Here is a 22,715-nt window from a genome sequence, read left to right as displayed (position 1 = left end):
TGGACAGGTGTTGCGGTACGAAAGTAGTTTCGTATCGGTACAAAATCCCTAGTGTGGACAGGGTATAAGACAAAGGAGACCCCAAACTGTTGAGCAACTGAAATCAGGCAAGAATGGGACAACATTTCACTTTAAATTGGTCTCCTCAGTTCCCAAACATTTACAGTGTGTTGTTAAAAGTAGAGGTGATGCGAAACAGTGGTAAACATGCCCCTATTCCAATATTTTTGAAATGTGTTACTGGCAACAAATTCAAAACGATTATATATTTCTCAGTTTCAACATTTGATATGTTGTCTTGAAATACGTATAGGTTTTCCATGATTTGCAAATCATCACATTCTGTTGTTATTTATACTTTACACAGCATCCCAAGGTTTTTTTGGAAATAGGGTTGTAGATTAAAATCATGCATGCATTTTAGCTCCTGTGGTTGTTTTATGGTATGACTTTTGGTAACCTCTTGACTACAACTTAATGTATCATCTGGAGAGAACATGGAGCCACAGAAACATGTGGCCTTAGCAAAATAGGACCCTTGAAACTTTTGGCTCTGGGTACATCGGGTCTTGGAAACCGATACCACAGTGCTGATCCAAACACTGGCAGACAAATTTAAACAAGGATAGAGGTACAACGTTCATGGATGAACTTTGATGTTGGATTGACAGAGTGCGCTAAACACGGTAAAAGAGAGAACCAATCCGACACTGTTTTGTTGTCATTGATTTAACAATGTTTAACAGTTAAGCATGTGATGGTTAAAAGGCTAAAGTGTTATAATCTTAAATATTATGATTAATATGTTACTTACTTACTTACAGTCCCTCTCACGTGTGAGAATGGGGGACCCTTCTATGTCGTCGTTCTCTACGCTCTTCAGCTCATTTTTGCAGTCTCAACTCCGACAGTATTTTGCCATCGGAAATGAGGTTTCTCCATTTAGGTCGTTCCGCTGTAGCTTCATACCATTTATCATCAAAACCAAATATGGATAGGTCCTCTTTGATACAATCTTTCCACCTTTTCTTTGGGCGGCTGCGGGATCTTTTGCCTTTGGCGAGCTCACTAAAGAGCAGTTGTTTTGGTATCCTATGATCTGGCATCTGGCACACATGGCCTAGCCAACGGAGGCGGTTGCTCCGAATCATGGTCTCTATTGTTGTTGATTTAGCTCGCCTGAGGACCTCAGTGTTAGTTACATGGTGCCACCATTTTACGTTCAAAATCTGTCTCAGTGATCTTTGATGAAACATCTCAAGAAGGTGGATGTGGGAAGCAAGAGTGCTCCAGGTCTCGCTGCCGTATAGCAGGCATGGGAGGACGATGGCTTTGTAGACTGTAACCTTGGTGGTTATGGTGAGACCTTTACGGTCCCAGCACCTGCTCAAGAGTGAGTGGAATGCGGCTGCTCCTCTAGCAATTCTCCTCTTAATCTCGGCGTCAACGGATAGTTCACCGCCCAAATAGATGAAGTGGTTGGAATTGGTGAGTTGGTGGTTCTCAATAGTAATTGGTGGAGGATCTTCGCATCCAAAGTGCATAACTTCAGTCTTGGGCTTGCTGATTGTAAGTCCCCAGTCGTTGCACGCTCCGTTGAGGGCGTTAACTGTGCTTTGCAGTGACTGTGCCGTTGCTGCGCAGTGTGCCGCGTCATCCGCATACAGGAAGTCATACAGTCTTGATTCCTTGGCAGCCTTAGTCTTCAGGCGTCTAAGGTTGAAAAGTTTGCCATCCAACTTGTACCTGATGTCAGTTCCAAAGTTTCCCATGGATTTGTGTGCGTGGCGCAACATGAAAGAGAAGAACAGTATGAAGAGCGTTGGTGCCAGAATACAGCCCTGCCTCAGGCCCGATGAGACCTCGAAAGGTTTAGTCATCTCACCGTCCACGAGGACCTGGGCTTGCATGTCCTGATGGAAACTACGAATTATGTTGACATCTTAAATATTATGATTAATATGTTAACAGCCTTAAAACATTATGTATAATGGTTAAAAAGATATAATCATGATTTCACAATTATGCACCAATATTCACTGAGCCTGAGGTAGATCATTGTTTTTGTATAAATACACAGGTGAGGTTTTTTTTTTCCTTCTTTCAAAACTCGTATTCAAAAAATAATTTATTTCAATCTTCAAAAGCAGCATGTAAATATAATAAAGGCACTGCACAGACTTGTCACTTATCTACTCCGAGTCACGTAAAATACTTTGTTTTGAAATCGATCAAATAAATCACAATTCCACCTTACCTTTGAATAGTTTTAGACCAAACGTCGCAGCATCTTTAGTGCTTTTAGGAACAGCATTTTCTTTCATAATTTGTAATTCTCCCTCACTTACGGTGATGAAGTGATTGGACGCCATTTTGCCGACTCGCTCAAGGTGATTATCGAGAAACGGTCCGAATTTCTCAACCAAACAGTGCGCACGATTTCCTATAATCACCTTCGTATTTATACTAAAACCATATTTAACTATGTATGACATTCAAAGATTAAAGTGTTAAAAAGAATTAAATTAAAAAATGATGATTATTAGCTCATCTGGCCGACAGGTGATGAGTTTATGCCATCGTGTGCTGTCCGTCGTCCGTCCGTCATCGTTCACGTTTCACGAAAATGGCTTCTTTTCTCTCAATTCTTCACCGATTTGTATTCTTTTTGGCAGGAAGGTAGGTCTGCCTGGGGTGCATATGGCTTCTACCCAAATTTGCATAACTGCAGTTAATAATGAAGATATGGAGTAATTAAGCCCTAACGAGCAGTTTCCACACAAATCGCTTCTTCTCCCTCAATTCTTCACCGATTTTTATTCTTTCTGGCATGACGGTAGGGGTACCAAGGGTGCATATAACTTCTACCCAGATTTGCTTCATTATAATTATTAATGAAGTTATGGACTAATTTAAGCCTTAATGAGCAGTTCAACAAAAATCGCTTCTTCTTGGTCAGTTTCTCGCCATTTTGGATTCTTTCTGGCAAATAGGTTGGTATTCCTAGGGTAGCTATAACTTTTATAAATAGCTTGTATATAGTCTATATAGCTTGCAAAATTTATTGCGCAAGGTGGCCCACTTTAGATCGTTCCTTCTGGACTAGACGGGGATGGAGTGAGCTACGCATTCGTTGACTGTCTCGTTGTTATTATTATTATTATTATTATAAGAAGAAGAAAGTATGTTGGCTCTGTTAAGCCAAGATAATTAAAATACATTGGAAACAGACAACTGTCTAAACCAGGAAAATATGGACCAGGAACATAGTTTCTTCGAAGGAAAATAAGGATGGGTCTAAATGACAGTGACTACGTTTACATGCACATCCAAATCAAGCTGCTGTCGGTAATCGAGCTGAAGGTCCCAGCAGGGTGCCAGAGAAATCCAATCGTACATGCACACAATGAAATCGGGCGATTGTGTGAGGTGCATTGTGCACCCGAGCCACAGGTGGCGCTACACACCCCATCGTGTTGGTACACCTCCGGTTGTCGTCATGAAGAAGAGCTATTCAAGAGTGTAAACAAAGTTATCAGTTCCGTGTTCTCCATTGCGCGTTTTTCTCCCGTCCATGAATTTTAATATATTCAACTCCTTAAGCTGAATGAGCATGAACTCTGTCTCCTCATTGCTCCAGAAGTGCACATTTCTGCTCGCCATTTTCTCTTCACCGTTTGTTCCTCCTGACCTCTTCTGCTGCTCCCTACTACTGTTGTCATGCCGACCGAGGCTGTTGTGTTTCCCGCTTGTGGTCTCGTCACTCGTCACTTCCGGAAGGGGCAGTAAGTAGCTTGACTACTAGTTCGATAGGGTATACATGCACTAAGTAGCTCGGCAGAAATCGCATAATCTAGGTCGTGTAGCTCTATTCCGAGAAATCAAGTTCGGTTCAATTTCAGCCGAATTAAGGTGTATACATGGCATTTTGAACTTCGATTTCAGTCGAGCAACGGCAGAAATTCGATTCTCTCTATGTGCATGTAAACGCACTGAATGATTCATGCTCAGACTTCACAACAAAATGACATACATACGAGTTAAAACTAATCAAGAACAAACACAGAGCAGGTGAACACAATCGGAAACCAGACCAATGACCAGACAGGGGTGGAGAGAGGAGCAGGACAGAAACCAAAACGAACACAAGCGCATGGGATTTGTTGAAGTTCAAATGGAGAAACCATGATGATTATCAGTAAAAAGACTCCTGACTATCACACCAGTGTGGTTCTTCCCCAAACTGCTGGCACAAAATTGGAAGCAGACAGTTGTATAGGATGTTTCTGTAAGCTGTAGTGTTACACTTTTCCTTCACTGGAACTAAGAGGCCTGAACCTGTTCCAGCTCCATGAAGACATGGTTTGCCATGCTGGAGAAGAAGAACTCCTGCAACCCCACTGAATTATTTCCTGAATATTTCAACACTGTTATCCTGAATAGAGATCTGTTGAATTAAGAGATGATGATGATGATGAAGAAGCTCATGTTGAAAGGTTGTGGGTGACTTTTACTCCAAGGTAATGAGACAGCGTTTGTCATTTGAATTTTTCATTGGCTAATGAGCATCACATGATCGCCACTTCTATGGATGTTCATGGTTCTCCGGTAACTGGAGCAAATGTGCTTACCCATTGTTGGAAATGTATCCAAGCTTCTGCATAGCCACAGTGTTTCTCTGTGCCAGATCAATTTGAAAAAAGTTATAGATTGCCACAAGGAACTACTGCTACCCCATGAAAATAGCAGGGTTTCTTATCGAGGTTTACTCCTCCAGATCTGCCATGTTTAGTTCTGCCGCCATCAGGCAGCATTAACAGGGTTACCTCGTGAAGGGTGTGGCTCTTCACCACACATAAACAGTCATTCATCAATTTTTTGTAGTCATATTGATGCTGTTGTTACATGAAGACCAGTCTAGGATGCCACAGGAGACCATCTAGGAAACATGCTACCGCTCCATAACCCCTTACAACGCCAAGGAGTTGGGAGAGTTCAAGAAATCTTCTCGTTGCAATGATTATGATGATGATGATGAGACACTGATGTAGTTGATGCTGATAATCAGAATGATAACTCACTTCTCTTTGTCAACTTATAATTCGTTGAGAATGTTGCTTATTCATATCTCTGCTCGCATCTCTGCTTGCCTGTGTGACATCCAGAACTGGATGGACAACCATCACCTGAAGCTCAACCCAAACAAGATGGATCTACATTCCCGTTCCAGCTTTTCCATCCCTGGACATCATCTCCCTGGGGGACATCCCTAGGTCTCCTTCACCCAGTGCAAAGACCTAGGGGTCATCCATAACCACTTATCCTGTGCAGGGTCACAGGCAAGCTGGAGCCTATCCCAGCTGACTATGGGCGAGAGGCGGGGTACACTCTGGACAAGTGGCCAGGTCATCGCAGGGCTGACGCATAGGGACAAATAACCATTCACACTTGCATTCACACCTACGGTCAATTTAGAGCCACCAAATAGCCTAAACTGCATGTCTTTGGACTGTGGGGGAAACCGGAGCACCCGGAGGAAGCCCATGCAGACACAGGGAGAACATGCAAACTCCACACAGAAAAGCCTCTGTAAGCCACTGGGCTTAAACCTAGAACCTTCTTGCTGTGAGGTGACAGTGCTAATCATTACACCACCGTGCCACCCCAGGGGTTCTTGTTTGATGACAAACTCTCCTCCTCAGTGAACATCGCTGCAGTGACCTGGACATGTAGATTCCTCCTCTACAACGTCCAAAGGATCCGGCCTTTTCTTACCACCTACTATACTCAGCTCCTAGTCCAAGCACTGATCCTCCCCCACTTGGACTACTGCAACTCTCTCCTTTCTGACCTTCCAGCTTCTGCTGTCAGACTCTGCAGCTCATCCAGAACCCTGCAGCTCACCTGGTCTACAACCTCCCTTGTTCTTCCCATGTCACTCCTCTGCTTGCCGAACTGCACTGGCTATCTATCGCAGCTCACATCAAATTTAAACATTGGTGCTAGCTTACCAGGCTATCAAGGGGTTAGGGCCAGCATACCTCCGGAGTCTGATCCACCCCTACGTGCCAGCCAGATCCCTACGCTCCGCTACTACTGGTCGCCTGACCCCTCCTCCTCTCTGCTCTTGCCCAGCCTGCTCAGGACTACCGTCTGTCCTGGCTCCTTGTTGGTGGAATGACCTTCCCATTGAGGTCAGAACTGCCGACCCCCTGACCACCTTCAAGCGCAGACTGAAGACTCACATCTTGGTGGTCTTCACTGTGGATGCCCACTGTGTAACTGCATATCAGTCTAGACCAACCCAGTCTGTGTACTGTCTAACCTTGGGGTTAGCCGTTTTGAGTTCTCTAGTTGTACTTTATATGGTTAGTTTCTTTCCTTGACTGTTTGAGTATTGGTCCTTCAACAGAATATGACACTAGGTATTGCTGTCACTTGTTCACTTGGCACTAGAACTTTCTTGTCTAGAAGTTCAGCACTTCGTGTACCTGACTTTTGCACTCGTTGTACATCGCTCTGGATAAGAGCGTCTACTAAATGCCATGTAATATAATGTTATTAGGTTGTAAATGTAAATGCAGTAGCCTGTTAGCCCAGGTTAAGATAATTTCAACTGAGAACATACCCTATAGAGATTGCATCAACGCTAGTAAAGACTCTTAAACTAGTTTATGATGTAAATATAATGATTTCTAATATATAAATATTACTTGCTCTATTTATATGAAATAAATGATACAGTAATTAAATATGGGATGGATGGCACTTGGGAATTGCCTGTCAGTTTGCATGTCAGTTGCTTAAAAAATAGTGCATAGTAATGCTCGTTATTATAATTTAGACAGATAATAATGTTAAATTTCACCATATGAAGGGTTTTCCCAGGCCACCACACACACACACACACACACACACACACACACACACACACACACACACGAGCTGTATTTTCTCTTTACTGACTTCTTTTCACATAAAACATTTTTATTTTTTTCATGCTGGGTTGATCTCGTCTGATCTTTTTCTTCTCTCCCTATTTCCATCTTTATATCTCATCCATCCAGAGGCTCATCTCCAAGTAAATCTGGCAAGTTGTGTGTCGTGCCAAAAAAGTCCAATAGGTCAGCTCTACAGTGTTCAGTAAACTCTCAAGTGCCAAATAACGCATGACCTCCTGCACTTGTACAAATGCTGCATGTAAGGAAGATCATTGTGTGTGTGTGTGTGTGTGTCCACATGACTGCTATGCCCCTGCTGTTCTTGGTACACTACCTCCCTCTAGCCGTGATGCCGTGTTACTGTAACGCCTTCAGGTCCTGTAAAGCATGAGAAACTTCTGAATGGCTGAATTGTTCATGTTCGTATAATCAGAAGATGACATTAAGAATAGCCAGAAGGTTAGCTTCATCGAGAGATGATCTTGCAAAGAAAAGTAGAAGAATGCAGCATGGTTTTGTAACAATGAAACTAAGGCCATCATGTGTTTGTCTGGGTGTGTGTGTTAGACTACCAGGTCCATCGATCCAGCCCAGGAGATCCAGCAGCAGACGCAGCCAAAGCTTCATTCATCGTGACGAGTCTAAATCCCCGATGTCATCCTGCTCTCAGCACACAGGTACACATAATCCTCCACGCAACCTAGTATTCAGTGAAATATCAATCCTTGTTTACTTTGCTCAAGCTTTACAGCTGTTGGAAATGGAAGAGTTTTTTTAAACACCTTAAAAGGGCCTTCTTATATGTACCAAATATTTTTGTATGGAATGTTTTATCTTGTTCAATATGTCAAAAAAAAAAGAGGCTGTCATTTAAAGTCAGTTTTTCCATAGGTTTTTTTAAAGGCAGTGTTATGGCCCGGTCACACCACCCGAACTTTGCTGGAGCGTTCCTGGAGCGGTGAAAAAAATTCATCACCACTCGTAACCGTTCACCACCGTTTAACAAAAGTTGGCCCCCGTTAAAGCAACGCCGTATACGCTCGGCCACCGCTGATGTTTCTCGAGGGGCCCTCCTACCGCTCCGAAAGTTTTGAGCTGCACAAAATATTGCAAGCGGTGAGGAGGGGGCAATTTTCCGCCCCGGCAAAGTTCACCCCCGCTCCACCAACGCCCAGTCAAAGTTTGGCACCGCTAGACGCAAGTTCGTGGACGCTTGGGTCCGCTAGGCCAACGCAGAAATCTTGAACGCTGGACCACCGCTGCTTCGCCAGCGTTGCCCGGGCAGCGATTAAACGTTGCACAAACTTCGGTGGAGCGGTTGTAAGCGTTTTACAAGCGGACACGGGGTTGCTGGAACGGTGTCGGGCGTTGAAGCAGCTATCCATGGCGGCGATGAACTTTGGTTTGGCGTTGGTATAGAGGTGTCGGAGCGGGACCAGAATTTGGCTATAAATACGGGGAGAAATGGACCAGGAGCTCATTTGGAATCGAGCTGCCGTTGAGTTCAGACCTCATCTATATCGAATTTGCTCAAAGTTACAGTAAAACTGTATCACCATGGATGCTGAGAGACTTGTTATGATTGGTGCTAAACCAACTTTATACCCCCGCCGAGCCAAAGCCCGCATGCGCAGACCGCCGCTATACCAACGCTCGCGTCACCGCTAAACCAACGCTCGCTACCACTCGCTACCGCTAAACCAACGCTAAAGCAACGCCGGCTTCAGCGGTGAACCGCTAAGCCAACGCCTGTGTTTTCGATTTTTTTCCCATTTTGTGCGCAGTGACGAGCGTTGTCGAAATTCGGCCCCCCCTCCCTACCGTTCAAGGAACGCTCCAGCAAAGTTCGGGCGGTGTGACCGGGCCATTACTTCTAAGGGAATAAAATGGGCGTGGTATTTATAGGTGAATTTAAGTTCTCCAATAATCATTTGTCAAGTTCAAGTAGGAATCTTATAAATGATACACAATATACACAGAAAATTACAGTACATCACATCCTTTAGCCACCACTCCAGGGCTCGACATTAACAGTAGTCCGACTGTCCGGGACAACCAAGAGTTTGGTCCGGACAAGTCAAATCCGTATCTGCCTGTCTGATAGGACAAGGTGAATATTTGTTGAAAATCATTGTTTTTATAGTAATTATTCAAGAGGTACATCAATAATGTTTGAACAAAACTAGTTCAGTGACCTCAGTGATCCGGCCATGTTATTGCTTACGAATTTCCGCAGAAGCTGAGTTCAACAGGTGTGTGTGTGTGTGTGTGTGTGTGTGTGTGTAAAAATAACCAAGTCGTAATATCTAATTATAAATTATTAAATTCTGACTTCATGGAAATCAGAGAAATGGCAATCAGATACCTCAATAAAATAAATATCTCTGGCGAATCTTCATTTCACTCTTCGTATGGTTCACATTAACCATCGCAAATGTCGTAAAATATTTGGTGGGAATTTTACGACAGGGCCAAACTGACTTACGGTTTGTTTTCATTCACAGTGTGATTCGTTCATCCTTATCATGTCCAACTTGTTTTCTTTTGGGTTCATTTCTTTAAATTAAATTATACTTCAAGTTTTACTGGATTAATTAAGCTTTAACTTTATTTCCTCCAGAAGCTTTGAATTTGGGTGAGTCTAACTCTTAAAACTGCAGATCAGGTAATGGGTTAGAACAACGCATGCACTGTAATGGGGCTTTGGATAGTTTTTGTTGATTGTCCCAGTTAGAGTTTGAGTTTTATTGAAAAATTCTAAATCATTAAAGCATAATGATTATCATAACTAGATGTGCTTTTTGATAAACTTTGTTAATCACTTTCCTTTCATTGAACTAGTAAATACATAGGAATTAAAGGTTCTGGTCAGGACAAGTGAAAATCTTGCTGCTTTTCCAACTGGACAAGTAGGGGGAAAAAAAAAAAACAAAAAACCTTAGAGGCGGCACGGTGGTGTAGTGGTTAGCGCTGTCGCCTCACAGCAAGAAGGTCCGGGTTCGAGCCCCGTGGCCGGCGAGGGCCTTTCTGTGTGGAGTTTGCATGTTGTCCGCGTGGGTTTCCTCCGGGTGCTCCGGTTTCCCCCACAGTCCAAAGACATGCAGGTTAGGTTAACTGGTGACTCTAAATTGACCGTAGGTGTGAATGTGAGTGTGAATGGTTGTCTGTGTCTATGTGTCAGCCCTGTGATGACCTGGCGACTTGTCCAGGGTGTACCCCGCCTTTTGCCCGTAGTCAGCTGGGATAGGCTCCAGCTTGCCTGCGACCCTGTAGAAGGATAAAGCAGCTAGAGATAATGAGATGAGATGAGAAAAAAACCTTAGAAATTCCAAGATTAAAAAGTCACAAATCTATGAGAAAAAAGTCAGAAATTCAGAGATTTAAAATGTCACAAATGTATGAAAAAAAACCTCAGAAATTCCTAAATTAAAAAAAATCACAAATTTACAAGAAAAAAAACCTCAGACATTCAGAGATAAAAAAAAAAGTCAAATTTACAAGCAAAAACGTCAGAAATTCCAAGATAAAAAGTAAAACATTTACAAGAAAAATAAATCTCTGAAATTTTGAGATTTAAAAAGTCACAAATTTACAAGTAAAAAAACTCAGAAATTCCTGGATAAAAAGTCACAAATTTATGAGGAAAAAAACTTAAATTCAGAAATTAAAAAGTCACAAATTTACAAGTAAAAAAAACCTCAGAAATTCCTAGATAAATGTCACAGATTTACGAGAAATAAATTCACATTCCAAAATTAATGTCACAAATTAACAAGGAAAAAAAATAGTTTTTTTTTTCTTCCTTCTGGTCAAGGAACCAGATAATTTCAATTTGCAAGGCTGGATCAAGGTCATCACTCCACAGACACCAGAGTTCCTTTAACAGAGCTACAGGAAATGCAGTTTTCCTCCTTGATCAAGCAATATAAAATAATAAAGCCCTAAGAGATTGTCTCCTACATTTCCCAGAATGCACTGCAACCAGGAAGCATGGTAGTTCTTTTCTTGTAAATTTGTGACTAATTAATCTTGGAATTTCTGAATTTTTAATCTCAGAATTTTTAGGGTTTTTTTCTCGGAATATTACCCCCACCTCAGCTTTTTTTTTTGTATTTTTTTGGTCCCTACAACGACCCTAATACACCATCGTAAAATAATGAACTTGTGTATATCATAACACTATTGAAGAACGTTCCAGCGTAATCGAATGTACCAATGCACTCGTATGGATGACCTAGCAGTTCATCTGAAATCGCTGATTCTAGCACTGAGTGTGTGCAGAATGGAAGCTCATCCCCATCACAGAGCCCTCGTGAACCCTCAGTGACCGGTCTTCTTTGGATGGAGGATGTTCTGCCCAGCCGGTTTTTCCACTGCATTCTATTCTGGCCTCTTTAGTGTCAGAAAATGTCTCTGGATTTAGCTAGATTATCTGAGGGGGATTGGATAGCAAGGTACAAACTCATGACTCTGAAAGTTCTTTCACACATGACAGAATTCCTTCTGCTACAGCGCAAGGAAGTTCTTTAGATATTTATTTGGTTTTAAAAAGTCACTGCCATGCCACATCGGGCAGCGCAGATCTCCATTTCTATAGCCCTCGGCCTCTCGCCTATTACATAGCTTGGGGTACAGTGGGGGGGCTGGCCCTCTGGCAACCACAAGAGTTTGACTCCCTACTCACATCTGTATTGCGGCATGCCTCACCAGATGGCAGTAGGTACCGTCTTTATGATGTTCTTTGGTATGACCCAACCACAAGTAGAACTCACAATCTCCCGGTTGAGAGGCGGACACACTAACCACTAGGCCAACACGCAGTTTCTTATTTGGCTTTAAAGAACCCCCAAAATAACTGTTACCCCCTTTCCACCGATGCAAACCCATGCAAGTTCCGGGCTGGTTTGAGTGCCTGCCGGTTCAGGGTTGGTTCAACTTGTGAACCTTCTAAGAACTGGTTTGCCTTTCCACAGGCTAGAGAGCCACCATACAACCACGTCATCGTGTCACTGGATACAACTGTACACGTCTCCGCTTTCCCAGCAACGTTCATGGCAAGTACAACAACGAGGGTGGACTGCTGCATTAGACAGACCAGTCCAGTCGTAGTTGGTCTTGTTGGTCATGATAATCCCACCCCCAGCCTCTGACATGAGTGGTTCTTGGTTCTAGAACAGCAGTGTTTTGCTGTTGCTCTCGAGCCAGTTTTCCTGTCCAAGAGCCGTTTTTTTTAGCTGTTGAAATGTGAAGAGATGGTTCAAAATGGGCTCTGAAATGGCCCTTGAACTGCTTTGGTGGAAAGGGGTGGTAGGTGGGAGGAATTCCTTCAAGAGCAGCCAGGAGAGGGATATAAACAACAACGACAGAACAGCCTTGCACACATACCTCTTCACTTCATACAAAGTGATATATGAAAGTGATAGCATTCGATTTGAAAAAAGCAATAGAAAATTTAAAACAAAGACATTCCCCAATCTTACACAATGCACAGTTGATTGTAGAATTGGCTAGGTTTAGTCTGAAGTATTTTCAGAGAAACAAATTATATTTCACCCTGCTTTCTTTACTTTTTTTTTTCATACCCCCGCTCCGAAGGGGGGTGGGGGGGGGGTGTACTGGTTTACCTCTGTCCGTCCGTCCATATTTCTGTCCGTCCGAAACGCCCTTTTTCTCAACAACCACAAATCCTAGCCACTTGGTACTTGGTACCAAACTTCAGCTTGAGGTTCTATACCATGTATACCATTTTCAGATCTGTTGCACATCAATTTCCTGTTTACCAATTGAATGTATTTACAAAACATATAGCGTGAATTTACAAAATTTTCGTAACACTTTTCTCAGCAACTACAAATCATGGCTGCTTGATATTTGGTACCGAGCTTCAGCTTGGGGTTCTATACCGTGTATACCATTTTCAGGTCTGTCGCACGTCGACTTCCTGTTTACCAACTGGATGTATTTACGAAACATATTGGGTGGATTTCAACACTATTTCAAGAAGCAAAATGCTATTTCAAAATGACAGTTTACCAGGATGCTGTTTGAAATCCCTGGGGAGAGACACGGCTCTTTACTTACTTGTTTCATGGTTAATTATTTGTTGAAGTCAACATTCATAATAAGTGTCCTATTCCTTCGATCGCTTTCATTCTGATATAAGCGAGACCGGGGGGATACGTAAGTGAGCAGTAGCTCACAGTTGGTCTTGTTTAAATAGCTTTATTGGCCTTCAAACAACAAAACTACAAATTTACAAGACATGCAAATGAAACAAAACCATGAAAAAAAGCAAAAACAGGAAGGTCCAAAATGGTAGGTGCAAATGGGACCTAGAGTCCCATGCAAGGCACCTCCCTACTAAAACGTTAAAACTGTCTGCCTTGATGTTTTTTCCAGTCGATAGTTCCCTACAGACGCAACTCCTGAACATATTAGAGTATCCAAGCTATAGTATGCAGTTGGACTGACAAAAGAACTGTATAGAGTAGTGTGCAAAAGTCTTAGGCACATGTAAAGAAATGCTGTAGACCAAAAACGGCTTAGAAATAATGAAATAAAATGTTTCAATATTTTAAAAAAATGCTATAAACAGTAATCAATAAGCCATAATAAATGAAACAAAGGCAATATTTGGTGTGAGACGACCCTTTGCTTGAAAAAAAAAATCGTAGTCTCAGGTACAATGAGTGGAGTTTTATGCGGAAATAAGCTGTAGGTTTTACTGAGCGTCTTCCAGAACCAGCCGCAGTTCTTCTGGACACTTTGACTGTCACACTCGCTTCTTCATTTTGCACCAAAACCCAGCAGCCTTCATTATGGTTTCTTTTTTAATCTGAAAAGTGCTCTCTTGTGGAATATACTGCTCAGATACAAACTTTTTTTTTTTCTGTAACATTTAATTTTGTGCTGGAAAACGAACGGCTGGAACTCTAAAATATTTTTGTACTGACTCGATAATGTAGAAGTCTCATCTCATTATCTCTAGCCGCTTTATCCTGTTCTACAGGGTCGCAGGCAAGCTGGAGCCTATCCCAGCAGACTACGGGCGAAAGGCGGGGTACACCCTGGACAAGTCGCCAGGTCATCACAGGGCTGACACATAGACACAGACAACCATTCACACTCACATTCACACCTACGCTCAATTTAGAGTCACCAGTTAACCTAACCTGCATGTCTTTGGACTGTGGGGGAAACCGGAGCACCCGGAGGAAACCCACGCGGACACGGGGAGAACATGCAAACTCCGCACAGAAAGGCCCTCGCCGGCCACGGGGCTCGAACCCGGACCTTCTTGCTGTGAGGCGACAGCGCTAACCACTACACCACCATGCAGCCTAATGTAGAAGTCAAATATAGGGTGCTAAGACTTTTGCACAGTACTATATATGAGAATGCAGTTTGTCCATAATGACTAAAAAAATCAGCATTGTACCGTTAATGCTATGCTTGCATACAGCACTGGGCATGTGTGTCGGCACTGATTGGGAAGTTATGCAGTGTGTGTGTGTGTGTGGTCATGACACATGCCTCACACTTTTTTAAAAGTATTTTAAATTTCAGGGTTGTTCAGAATCACTCTTTTTTTTTTTTTTTTGCATTCTTTTTTTCCCAACTTAAAAATTATAGACTGTAAATGAAGGTTGCTTTCTTGTGTTTGAGAGAGAGAGAGAGAGAGAGAGAGCACATTCTCTCAGCTGCAGCTGGTTGTGGTATGCACTCATTCACTGTCCTTTGATTCAGCTTTAATTAAAGAGCGAGAGAGATAAAGAAAAAGAAAAGGGGGGGGAGAAGCGCTGGGATAATGAGGGCACAAAAAGAAGGGAGTGAATGAGGTTGGCGAAAGTGCGTTCATACTCTTGGACTCATTTATAGAAGGATACAATGGTGCTGTAATATAAACTGGGACTTCAGCCTCAAATACAGCATGGTCAGTTTCCTCTAAACTACAGAGAGGAAGCGATCCAGCGATGTTGACCAACCAGGACACACCACATCATGATGGCTCTGACGCAGGGTGGACAGTTAATCATTGATTTTCCACTGCTGAGTCAGGACCTGATTTATTGTGTGTGGGTGTAAGAGAGAGCACAGTGGCATGCCAAGTTAAAAAAAAAGAAAGTGAAATTCAGCATGAGCGACCTCCGCAGGTAAGACCACACCTGACTTCTAGCAGACTGTAAAACTCCTGCCAGGGCTTCGTGCTTGTCTTAGTTTGGATTATAGGCTTGTAAATTTCCCTGTTGAAATTACATTGGGTTTCTTCCATGTCCTGAGTGATGATTTGTCTCATCTGTAATTTGTATTTTTCACAAACCCTGAGGGGGAACCTCAAAGGCACTGTGTGCTCTTTAGCTTTTGGCTCTAAGAGCTCTAAGATGCTCCAGGTGTTCATGAACTTGCCCAGATCTGTGTAGAATTTAACCATATGACTTATCCTGCAATGGACTGTCCTCAGGATTGCTTCCATTTTGGTTCACGTTTATTGCCTGAAGGTTTCGTGTTCTGTAGAATGAGGAGAGCATGAGATGTTTGACATGTTTTTCTGCAGTAGACCTGTCTGCAGACATTCGACCGTTTCCTTGTCTGTCTGTCTGTCTGTTGCCGTCCTCATAGTTGAGGGTCGGCGATCCAGGACGCTATCAACTAGCTTCCTTGAATTCTCTTGGGTGATTATAGCACACCAGAGGGACGCAAACCCTCATCTGGTGGCGGGTACACATACACGCCTATGGGCAATTTAGAGGAGCCAGTCGACCTAATCCACGTCTTTGGATTGTGGGAGCAAACCGGAGCACCCGGAGGAAACCCGTGCAGACACGAGGAGAACATGCAAACTCCACACAGAAAGGCCCCCATCAGCCACTGGGCTTGAACCCAGAACCTTCTTGCTGTGAGGCGACAGTGCTAACCACTACACCACTGTGCTGCCTGTAAGTAAGGAATAAAACACTCAAGTGCATGCTGTTATAGGAAAATAATCAATGACTCTGTGGTGTGATGCAGCCTGAGGCAAAGTGAAGTTACTCTTGGCACCTCAAAGGCGATCATTTTCCTCTAACAGCAAACATTTTCTCCTTTTGATACAGCAGCAAGTTGCCAATCACGACAGATTTTATGTTCATAGCTTGCTGCATATGATGGAGTCTCCTGTTGGGTCGTCGGATGAGTAGGCAATCAGGCTATTTGTCCATGTGAGTCCACATGTGTGAGTGTTGAGACATGGGACATGGGACATGCCTAATACCTGACCAGCACAGGTGACTTTTTATGGTGAGAAGAGGTTGTGCAGCCTTCTTCCCACCCTCTCGCCAGCCGAGGCTTACAGGTCCCACAGGTGCATAGTATGCCACGTGTGGAACAGCCTTAGCTAGTGCAGCTTTCAGGGCTGTGAAAAATCCGCGGATCCGCGGAATTCCGCGAATTTGGCCGCCAAAAATATCATTTTAGTAAATCATCTAATTTTGCAATAAAAATTTGGGGGGGGTAGGTTTCTTTTGCGACAATGACAGACCGGTTTACGGCATTTGCGCCATGCTTACAAACCATGGCGCAAATCTTGTGCTCTTTAAACACGCTTTCGATATCAACGGTGTTGAAAAGGAGAATTTCGAGGTATGTCCGTGTCATGGAGGGACATCGTTCAGAGGGAGGACGGTGAGACCGACGATGTCAAAAACATTTGACAAGGAAAACGGCATCAAAAATCCATGGAATTGGCGATGGCTGGAGTTTAAAGTCGGTAGTGAATGAGCACATATGGAAGATAAAAGAACCAGGGAAAGCTTACTGTATCTTGTGCCGTCAGGATGTGAAGTACGGTTCTGGTGGAAGAACGCGTTTGGTTGACCATGTTAAAGGAAAAAAACATGCGGAATTGGTGAAATTGAAGCTGTCAAACTATAGATTACCAGGTAGACCATCTTGTTCACATTTATATATTCAATTTATGATAATAATAATAATAAACGGCGGCACGGCGGTGTAGTGGTTAGCGCTGTCGCCTCACAGCAAGAAGGTCCTGGGTTCGAGCCCCATGGCCGGCGAGGGCCTTTCTGTGTGGAGTTTGCATGTTCTCCCCGTGTCCGCGTGGGTTTCCTCCGGGTGCTCCGGTTTCCCCCACAGTCCAAAGACATGCAGGTTAGGTTAACTGGTGACTCTAAATTGAGCGTAGGTGTGAATGTGAGTGTGAATGGTTGTCTGTGTCTGTGTCAGCCCTGTGATGACCTGGCGACTTGTCCAGGGTGTACCCCGCCTTTCGCCCGTAGTCAGCTGGGATAGGCTCCAGCTTGCCTGCGACCCTGTAGAACAGGATAAAGCGGCTAGAGATGATGAGATGAGATGAATAATAATAAACAGTTCAAATTAAATGGCATGGTTGAGAAAATATTTGCTTTCAGGAGATGCTTCAAATCTATCAATATACACAAAATCTGTTCAGTTTCTGGGGTCCTGCGGGCCCCAGGCCCCCGGCTCCTGGGGGGCTGCTCCCCCCAGACCCCCTGCTAAAATTGTTTCCTCGGATTTTGTCATTTCTATTTCACAGCCCTGAGCTTTATTTTTGGAGTATCCGTCTCTTAGAAGGACTTCTGACCAAGGATATAGGGCTCCTTCTACCCTTTCATGGGTTTGGAATCAGGGTTTACCTTCCCCGAGATAGACTGCCTGCCAAGGCTAACTAGCTCCATCTTCCCGTGCCATTTACCCATAGCTGGGGGTCTGGTTCATGGGCATCATGGCGTGTCCACACGCCAGTGGGCCATAATGCCGCATGTCTGGGGGCCAGACCTCCTCCAAGCTCCCTGCAGTTTAGCCTGGGGCCTTGCGGTGCCCAGTTTCCATCTGTAGCCACGTGGAGGCATTGCATTGGACTTGCTGTGGAGAGGCTATATACTGGCAGGAGAGACTTCCGCACTCATCTCTCTTTTCGCAATGCTATGCAGCAGCTCTGCTAGCCAGTGGTGAGGGCTGAAAGCGAGAGGTGGCAAGCACACTAATGCTACGCCTACACACTAGACACATCACATATCCATTTACAGATCCAGCTTTACAGATACAGCTTGCTACATATAATGTTGTGGTAATCCTGGATATGACTTTAAACTGCAACCGGTGGTGAGCCTCAGCTCCAGGAGGACTTGAGTATTGGAGAAAGTGGCATTACCCCTTAATCACCATTGCTCTCAGGTCTGCTCTGGCCCAGAGTGGTAGCACCTGCCTGGGTTCCAGCTATGGGTTAAATAGTACATCACCAATAAGGTGCTGGCAGCAGGGCACTTTTCAGTGCAGTGTGGCAGATGAACCCAACAGGGTCAATGGCACACCACCAGATGGCATTTGGAAGAGCCACTCAAATGGCCAATGGATGGCATCACTCGGCAAGTCACTGCGGGGTAACTTCCATACCCTTCAGGTCTGTGGCACTTTTGTGCACCACTTGGCATCAGGTCTGAAGGTCCAGAGAGACAACACGATGGGGGCACAACATCATTTGTTTTATCTTACTGTGCAAGGCGCTTTGTTAGGAGAGGAGAATAGGAAAGTCCTGTGGCGATGGAGTAAATGCGACGGCAGCAGGTCTGAGAAGCTGGAAGTTGCTAGCAGAAACTTTACACACAGGCAGCTCGCATTTGATCATCACAGCCTCGCTGAAGTTCTGGGTAACAGTGGGCTGAGGCAGCATTGTGGGTGTCCAGGCAGCCATATTTAGGGAGACCACTGCCTGTCTTAGAAAGGGAAGCCCCTAGAAAAGATGGGGTAAAGAAAGCTTACCCAGTGCTTACCTGGCTGGCTCACCGGAGCCAGTGGGTCTCCATAATAGCGGTAGAAATATGAAGAATATGAAATTGATAGTTGGCACTTGGAATGTGGGTGGCACAGTGGTGTAGTGGTTAGCACTGTCGCCTCACAGCAAGAAGGTTCTGGGTTTGAGCCCAGTGGCCGACGGGGGCCTTTCTGTGTGGAGTTTGCATGTTCTCCCTGTGTCTGTGTGGGTTTCCTCCTGGTGTTCAGGTTTCTCCCACAGTCCAAAGACAGGCTTTCCTTTTCTTTTCCACTGGCTTTTAGCAGGCGGGAGAATGGAGCCCACCATGTTTGCCCACGCTGACTTGTTTTGGTTAAAAGTAGGTCAAACACGCCCCACGGTGGTCACATGATATTGTTGCTTACTTGCTTCGTCAGTGTCCGGAATCGTATAATGCGGGACACATTTTGTCTCTGCAAAACATTTACACACAGGATACACAGTGTGTGTGTGTGTGCGGTAGCAAAACATCTCAAAACTCCAACAGCAATAGAAATAGAACATTTTGCCCAGAATTCAACTTTGCAGGCAGAACCTTTAAGTGATTCATGTTAAAAATGTTGAAAGCTGAAGACTGAAATCTGTTAAGGTTTTGAATTTGGGACTAGATTCAGTATGTTCATGGCTTCAAGCAACATTAGGAAACAAAATCGATTCCCAGCTAATTCATAGTTTAGATTAGCAAAATATCTTTTGAACAGTGTGAAAGAATATTTGTTTTTGTTCTGAAGAAGATTTCGTATACCATTTTGAGGCATTGCTCCAAATGTTGCTCCAGCATATATAGCGGTATAAACATTAACGAAACATTTCTGCGTTATTGTGGCAACTGTTTAATGACATATTCTGAATATAATTTAAGTCAGACTCATTGAATCACATTTTTCGAACGTTATATTTCTAACCTTTTTCGAACCTGTTGGATTTGTTACAGATGTAAATATTCTGATAATATTTGATGTTAAATATTTTTCCCAACTTGACTTATTGTATTAGTAACATAACATCATAAGCCAAACCATCATTACTTTACACTAGGGATGGCGAAAACTAAAAAAAATCTTGACCGACCACCGAGCCTCATTAGCCGGTTAAAGTCGGTTAACCTATGAGTTTAAAATTCTAGAATTGGAATTATTAGAATCTATTCTAAATCTAACCGCGAGCATCCGCACATTCAGTCCCAGTCGCTGCCCTCCACTCACATTACCTTTTCTACAGCGCGAAACATTTAGTCAAACGCGGCACTGATGTCGAGGGGTTTGTATTGGAGCGGAGGACAAATGGCTCCAGCTTAGAGACATCGTGAGAAGCGTGAAATCCACCCTCGACCCCTCCTCCTTGTCCTTCTCCACCCGTGTCAGCAAGGGGCACGCACTTTTGTTAAGTTGCAACTTGGCATTAAAAATATCAGTGTGAACATGTTCTCAATAAATTGCCGTCATTTTCTAAGCGGCAAGCTTTAGCTCAGTCACTACCGGTGCTTGCATTGAGTAGCCTGTTGAAAACAATCCTATCATACACTTGTCCCATCTTAACTTTTCATTGAAGATAGGACGTTTTAGCGATACGGCCCCTGGTGTTTACAGTTAACTGCAGTAGGCTGTGTTGATATTGCATACTGCTACGGACTAGGCACTTTTCTTCGAAGTGAGACACAGAGACCTCATGCTGCAATTGTTTTCCAGCTACTGATATTACGGTTACATGGCTGCTAATTGTGCACAGCCATTGGGAATGGGATAGCTGGAGCTGAGCTGATTAGCCGCTAAGCTAATATAGCAACTGTCTGATGCTAAGTAACATCAGTGAGTAACCAGGTTTTAGTTCAGATCTTGTGTATTATTATTACGTTGACATGAATATTCACCAGACTAATCAACCATCGACTTCATTCATGCGCCGTGTTCTTGTTTCTTTGATAGTCAAGAATTTCCTTGATGTTACGTACCTGGTTAACATCGTAGTAAAATGTAATCCAACATAGAGAAAATCGAATTTCTGCCGTAGCTCGACTGAAATCGAAGTTCTAAATGCCATGGATACACCTTAGCTTGGCTGAAATCGAACCGAACTGGATTTCTCGTAATCGAGCTACGCGACCTAGATTATGCGATTGTAGCCGAGCTACTTAGTGCATGTAAACCCTATCGAGCTACGTAGTCGAGCTACTTACTTCCCTTCCGGAAGTGACGAGACCACAAGCGGGAAACACAACAGCCTCGGTCGGCATGACAACAGTAGTAGTAGCGAGCAGCAGAAGAGGTCAGGAGGAACAAGGAGACAATAAACAAAAACAATTGAACTTTTTGTGTGTTTATTTAACTTTTACATAAGTTAAATTGTAAGCAAAAAATGGATTTAGAAAAATATACAATTGTGCAAAATAAATTGTCTTACAAAACAGTGGTCTGCGCAGGACAGTTTGTAGCCAACAGGTGGCAATGACATGTGGTGTGAATGTAAAGTGGAAATCACTCCTCTTCTTCATGACGACAACCGGAAGTGTACCAACACGATGGGGCGTGTAGCGCCACCTGTGGCTCGGGTGCACAATGTACCTCACACAATAGCTCGATTTCCTTGTGTGCATGTAGGATTGGATTTCTCTGGCACCCCTGCTGGGGCCCTTAGCTCGATTACCGACAGCAGCTCGATTTGGATGTGCATGTAAATGCACTGACTGAGACTTTTCTTTTGCCGAGTGGCAGCTGTCTTCAACTGGGGCGGGAGGGCGGGACATGACTGAATGGGTGTTTCTGATTTGTCAGCTGTCGTCCTTACACCACATGGCATGCCCCAAGCATTTACAACACAGAATTCCAGGTTCTCCGCTCCAAAATCAGCAGCTTCAAAAAATTTTTTTTTTTTAACCGACAACCAAAAAAAAATTTACCGGTTGACGCTGATTCGGTCAACCATCGGTCAAACGGTCATCGGTTAACATCCCTACTTTACTTTACACATAAAAAAAATCCATAAACAACATGTTTACCATGTTGCAGTCTAATACCGAGATCAGACTACACAATTTCAAGCGATGTGGCATCTGCCCCACAACACCCCTACATTGTCAGAACTTTGTATTTTCTTGTATTTAGTTTCACAAAACCCATGACGTGTTCCTTGATAGCCATGATTGACACTTCCTCGACCCTCCTCCCAATGACTCGCAAAGACGTGAACAATGATTGGTGGGGGTCAAACTTAGGCCCTGTCCACACGGCAACGGATTCAGGTGACTCCGATACAATTGCTTATCGTTTAGGCCTGGCGTCCACACGGCACCAGCGTTTTGGATGCCCAAAACGCAATCTTTTTGAGAACGGGTTCCAGAGTGGAAAGATCTGGCAACGTTGCCGTTGTGAAGTCGTCTGGATGAGTAGAACGGATTTGTTTACGATGACGTCACAACCACATGACTGTGAGTGCTTCACGCCGGGTAGAAGTGTAATGAACTCGATGCGAGTTGTCAACAAATCCTATAACTTGGTTCATGAAACGCGCTTACAAAATATTTTCACTGTGAATATTTATTGTGTAATGGTGCAAAGTGAGAGAGACTCTGCCCTTAGGGCAGAGTCAATCCCGCCAGCAAAAATAGGGGGAAAAAAAAGGAGCGATCTCACCTCTTCAGATGTGGGTTTAAGTCCTACAATACATTCCTCAAAAAGGGCGTAGAAGAAATTAATCCATCAACGTGTATCATTCAATTTATTCCGGACCATTAAAGACGCCGCCTTCCGCGTAGAATCATACGTCATCCTCGCCGCCATATTGGATAGGTCAAAGCGGAGAATAAAGATTCATGTGCTGCATTTAACTGTACCAACAGGTTTACCGTCCAAACGAGATCATATGGGATTACCTTTCACAGGTGAGAAACAACAAATTAATCCATCAACGTGTATCATTCAATTTATTCCGGACCATTAAAGACGCCGCCTTCCGCGTAGAATCGTACGTCA

At 43.7% G+C, this 22,715-nt stretch overlaps 1 protein-coding gene across 1 annotated transcript in view; it reads left to right on the top strand.

Annotated features, from left to right (window-relative positions):
* The window catches only part of nav2b (neuron navigator 2b), a 342,800-nt gene that overhangs the window by 39,038 nt on the left and 281,047 nt on the right, over positions 1-22,715 (top strand). Inside the window, 1 exon segment of the mRNA XM_060926744.1 lies at positions 7,509-7,618. Coding sequence (XP_060782727.1) covers positions 7,509-7,618 — 110 coding nt within the window.

This window comes from Neoarius graeffei, chromosome 8 (assembly GCF_027579695.1).
Source record: "Neoarius graeffei isolate fNeoGra1 chromosome 8, fNeoGra1.pri, whole genome shotgun sequence".
NCBI classification, from domain to species: domain Eukaryota; kingdom Metazoa; phylum Chordata; class Actinopteri; order Siluriformes; family Ariidae; genus Neoarius; species Neoarius graeffei.
Note: the sequence above shows the minus strand (reverse complement) of the source record. Positions and strands in the feature narration are given on the sequence as shown.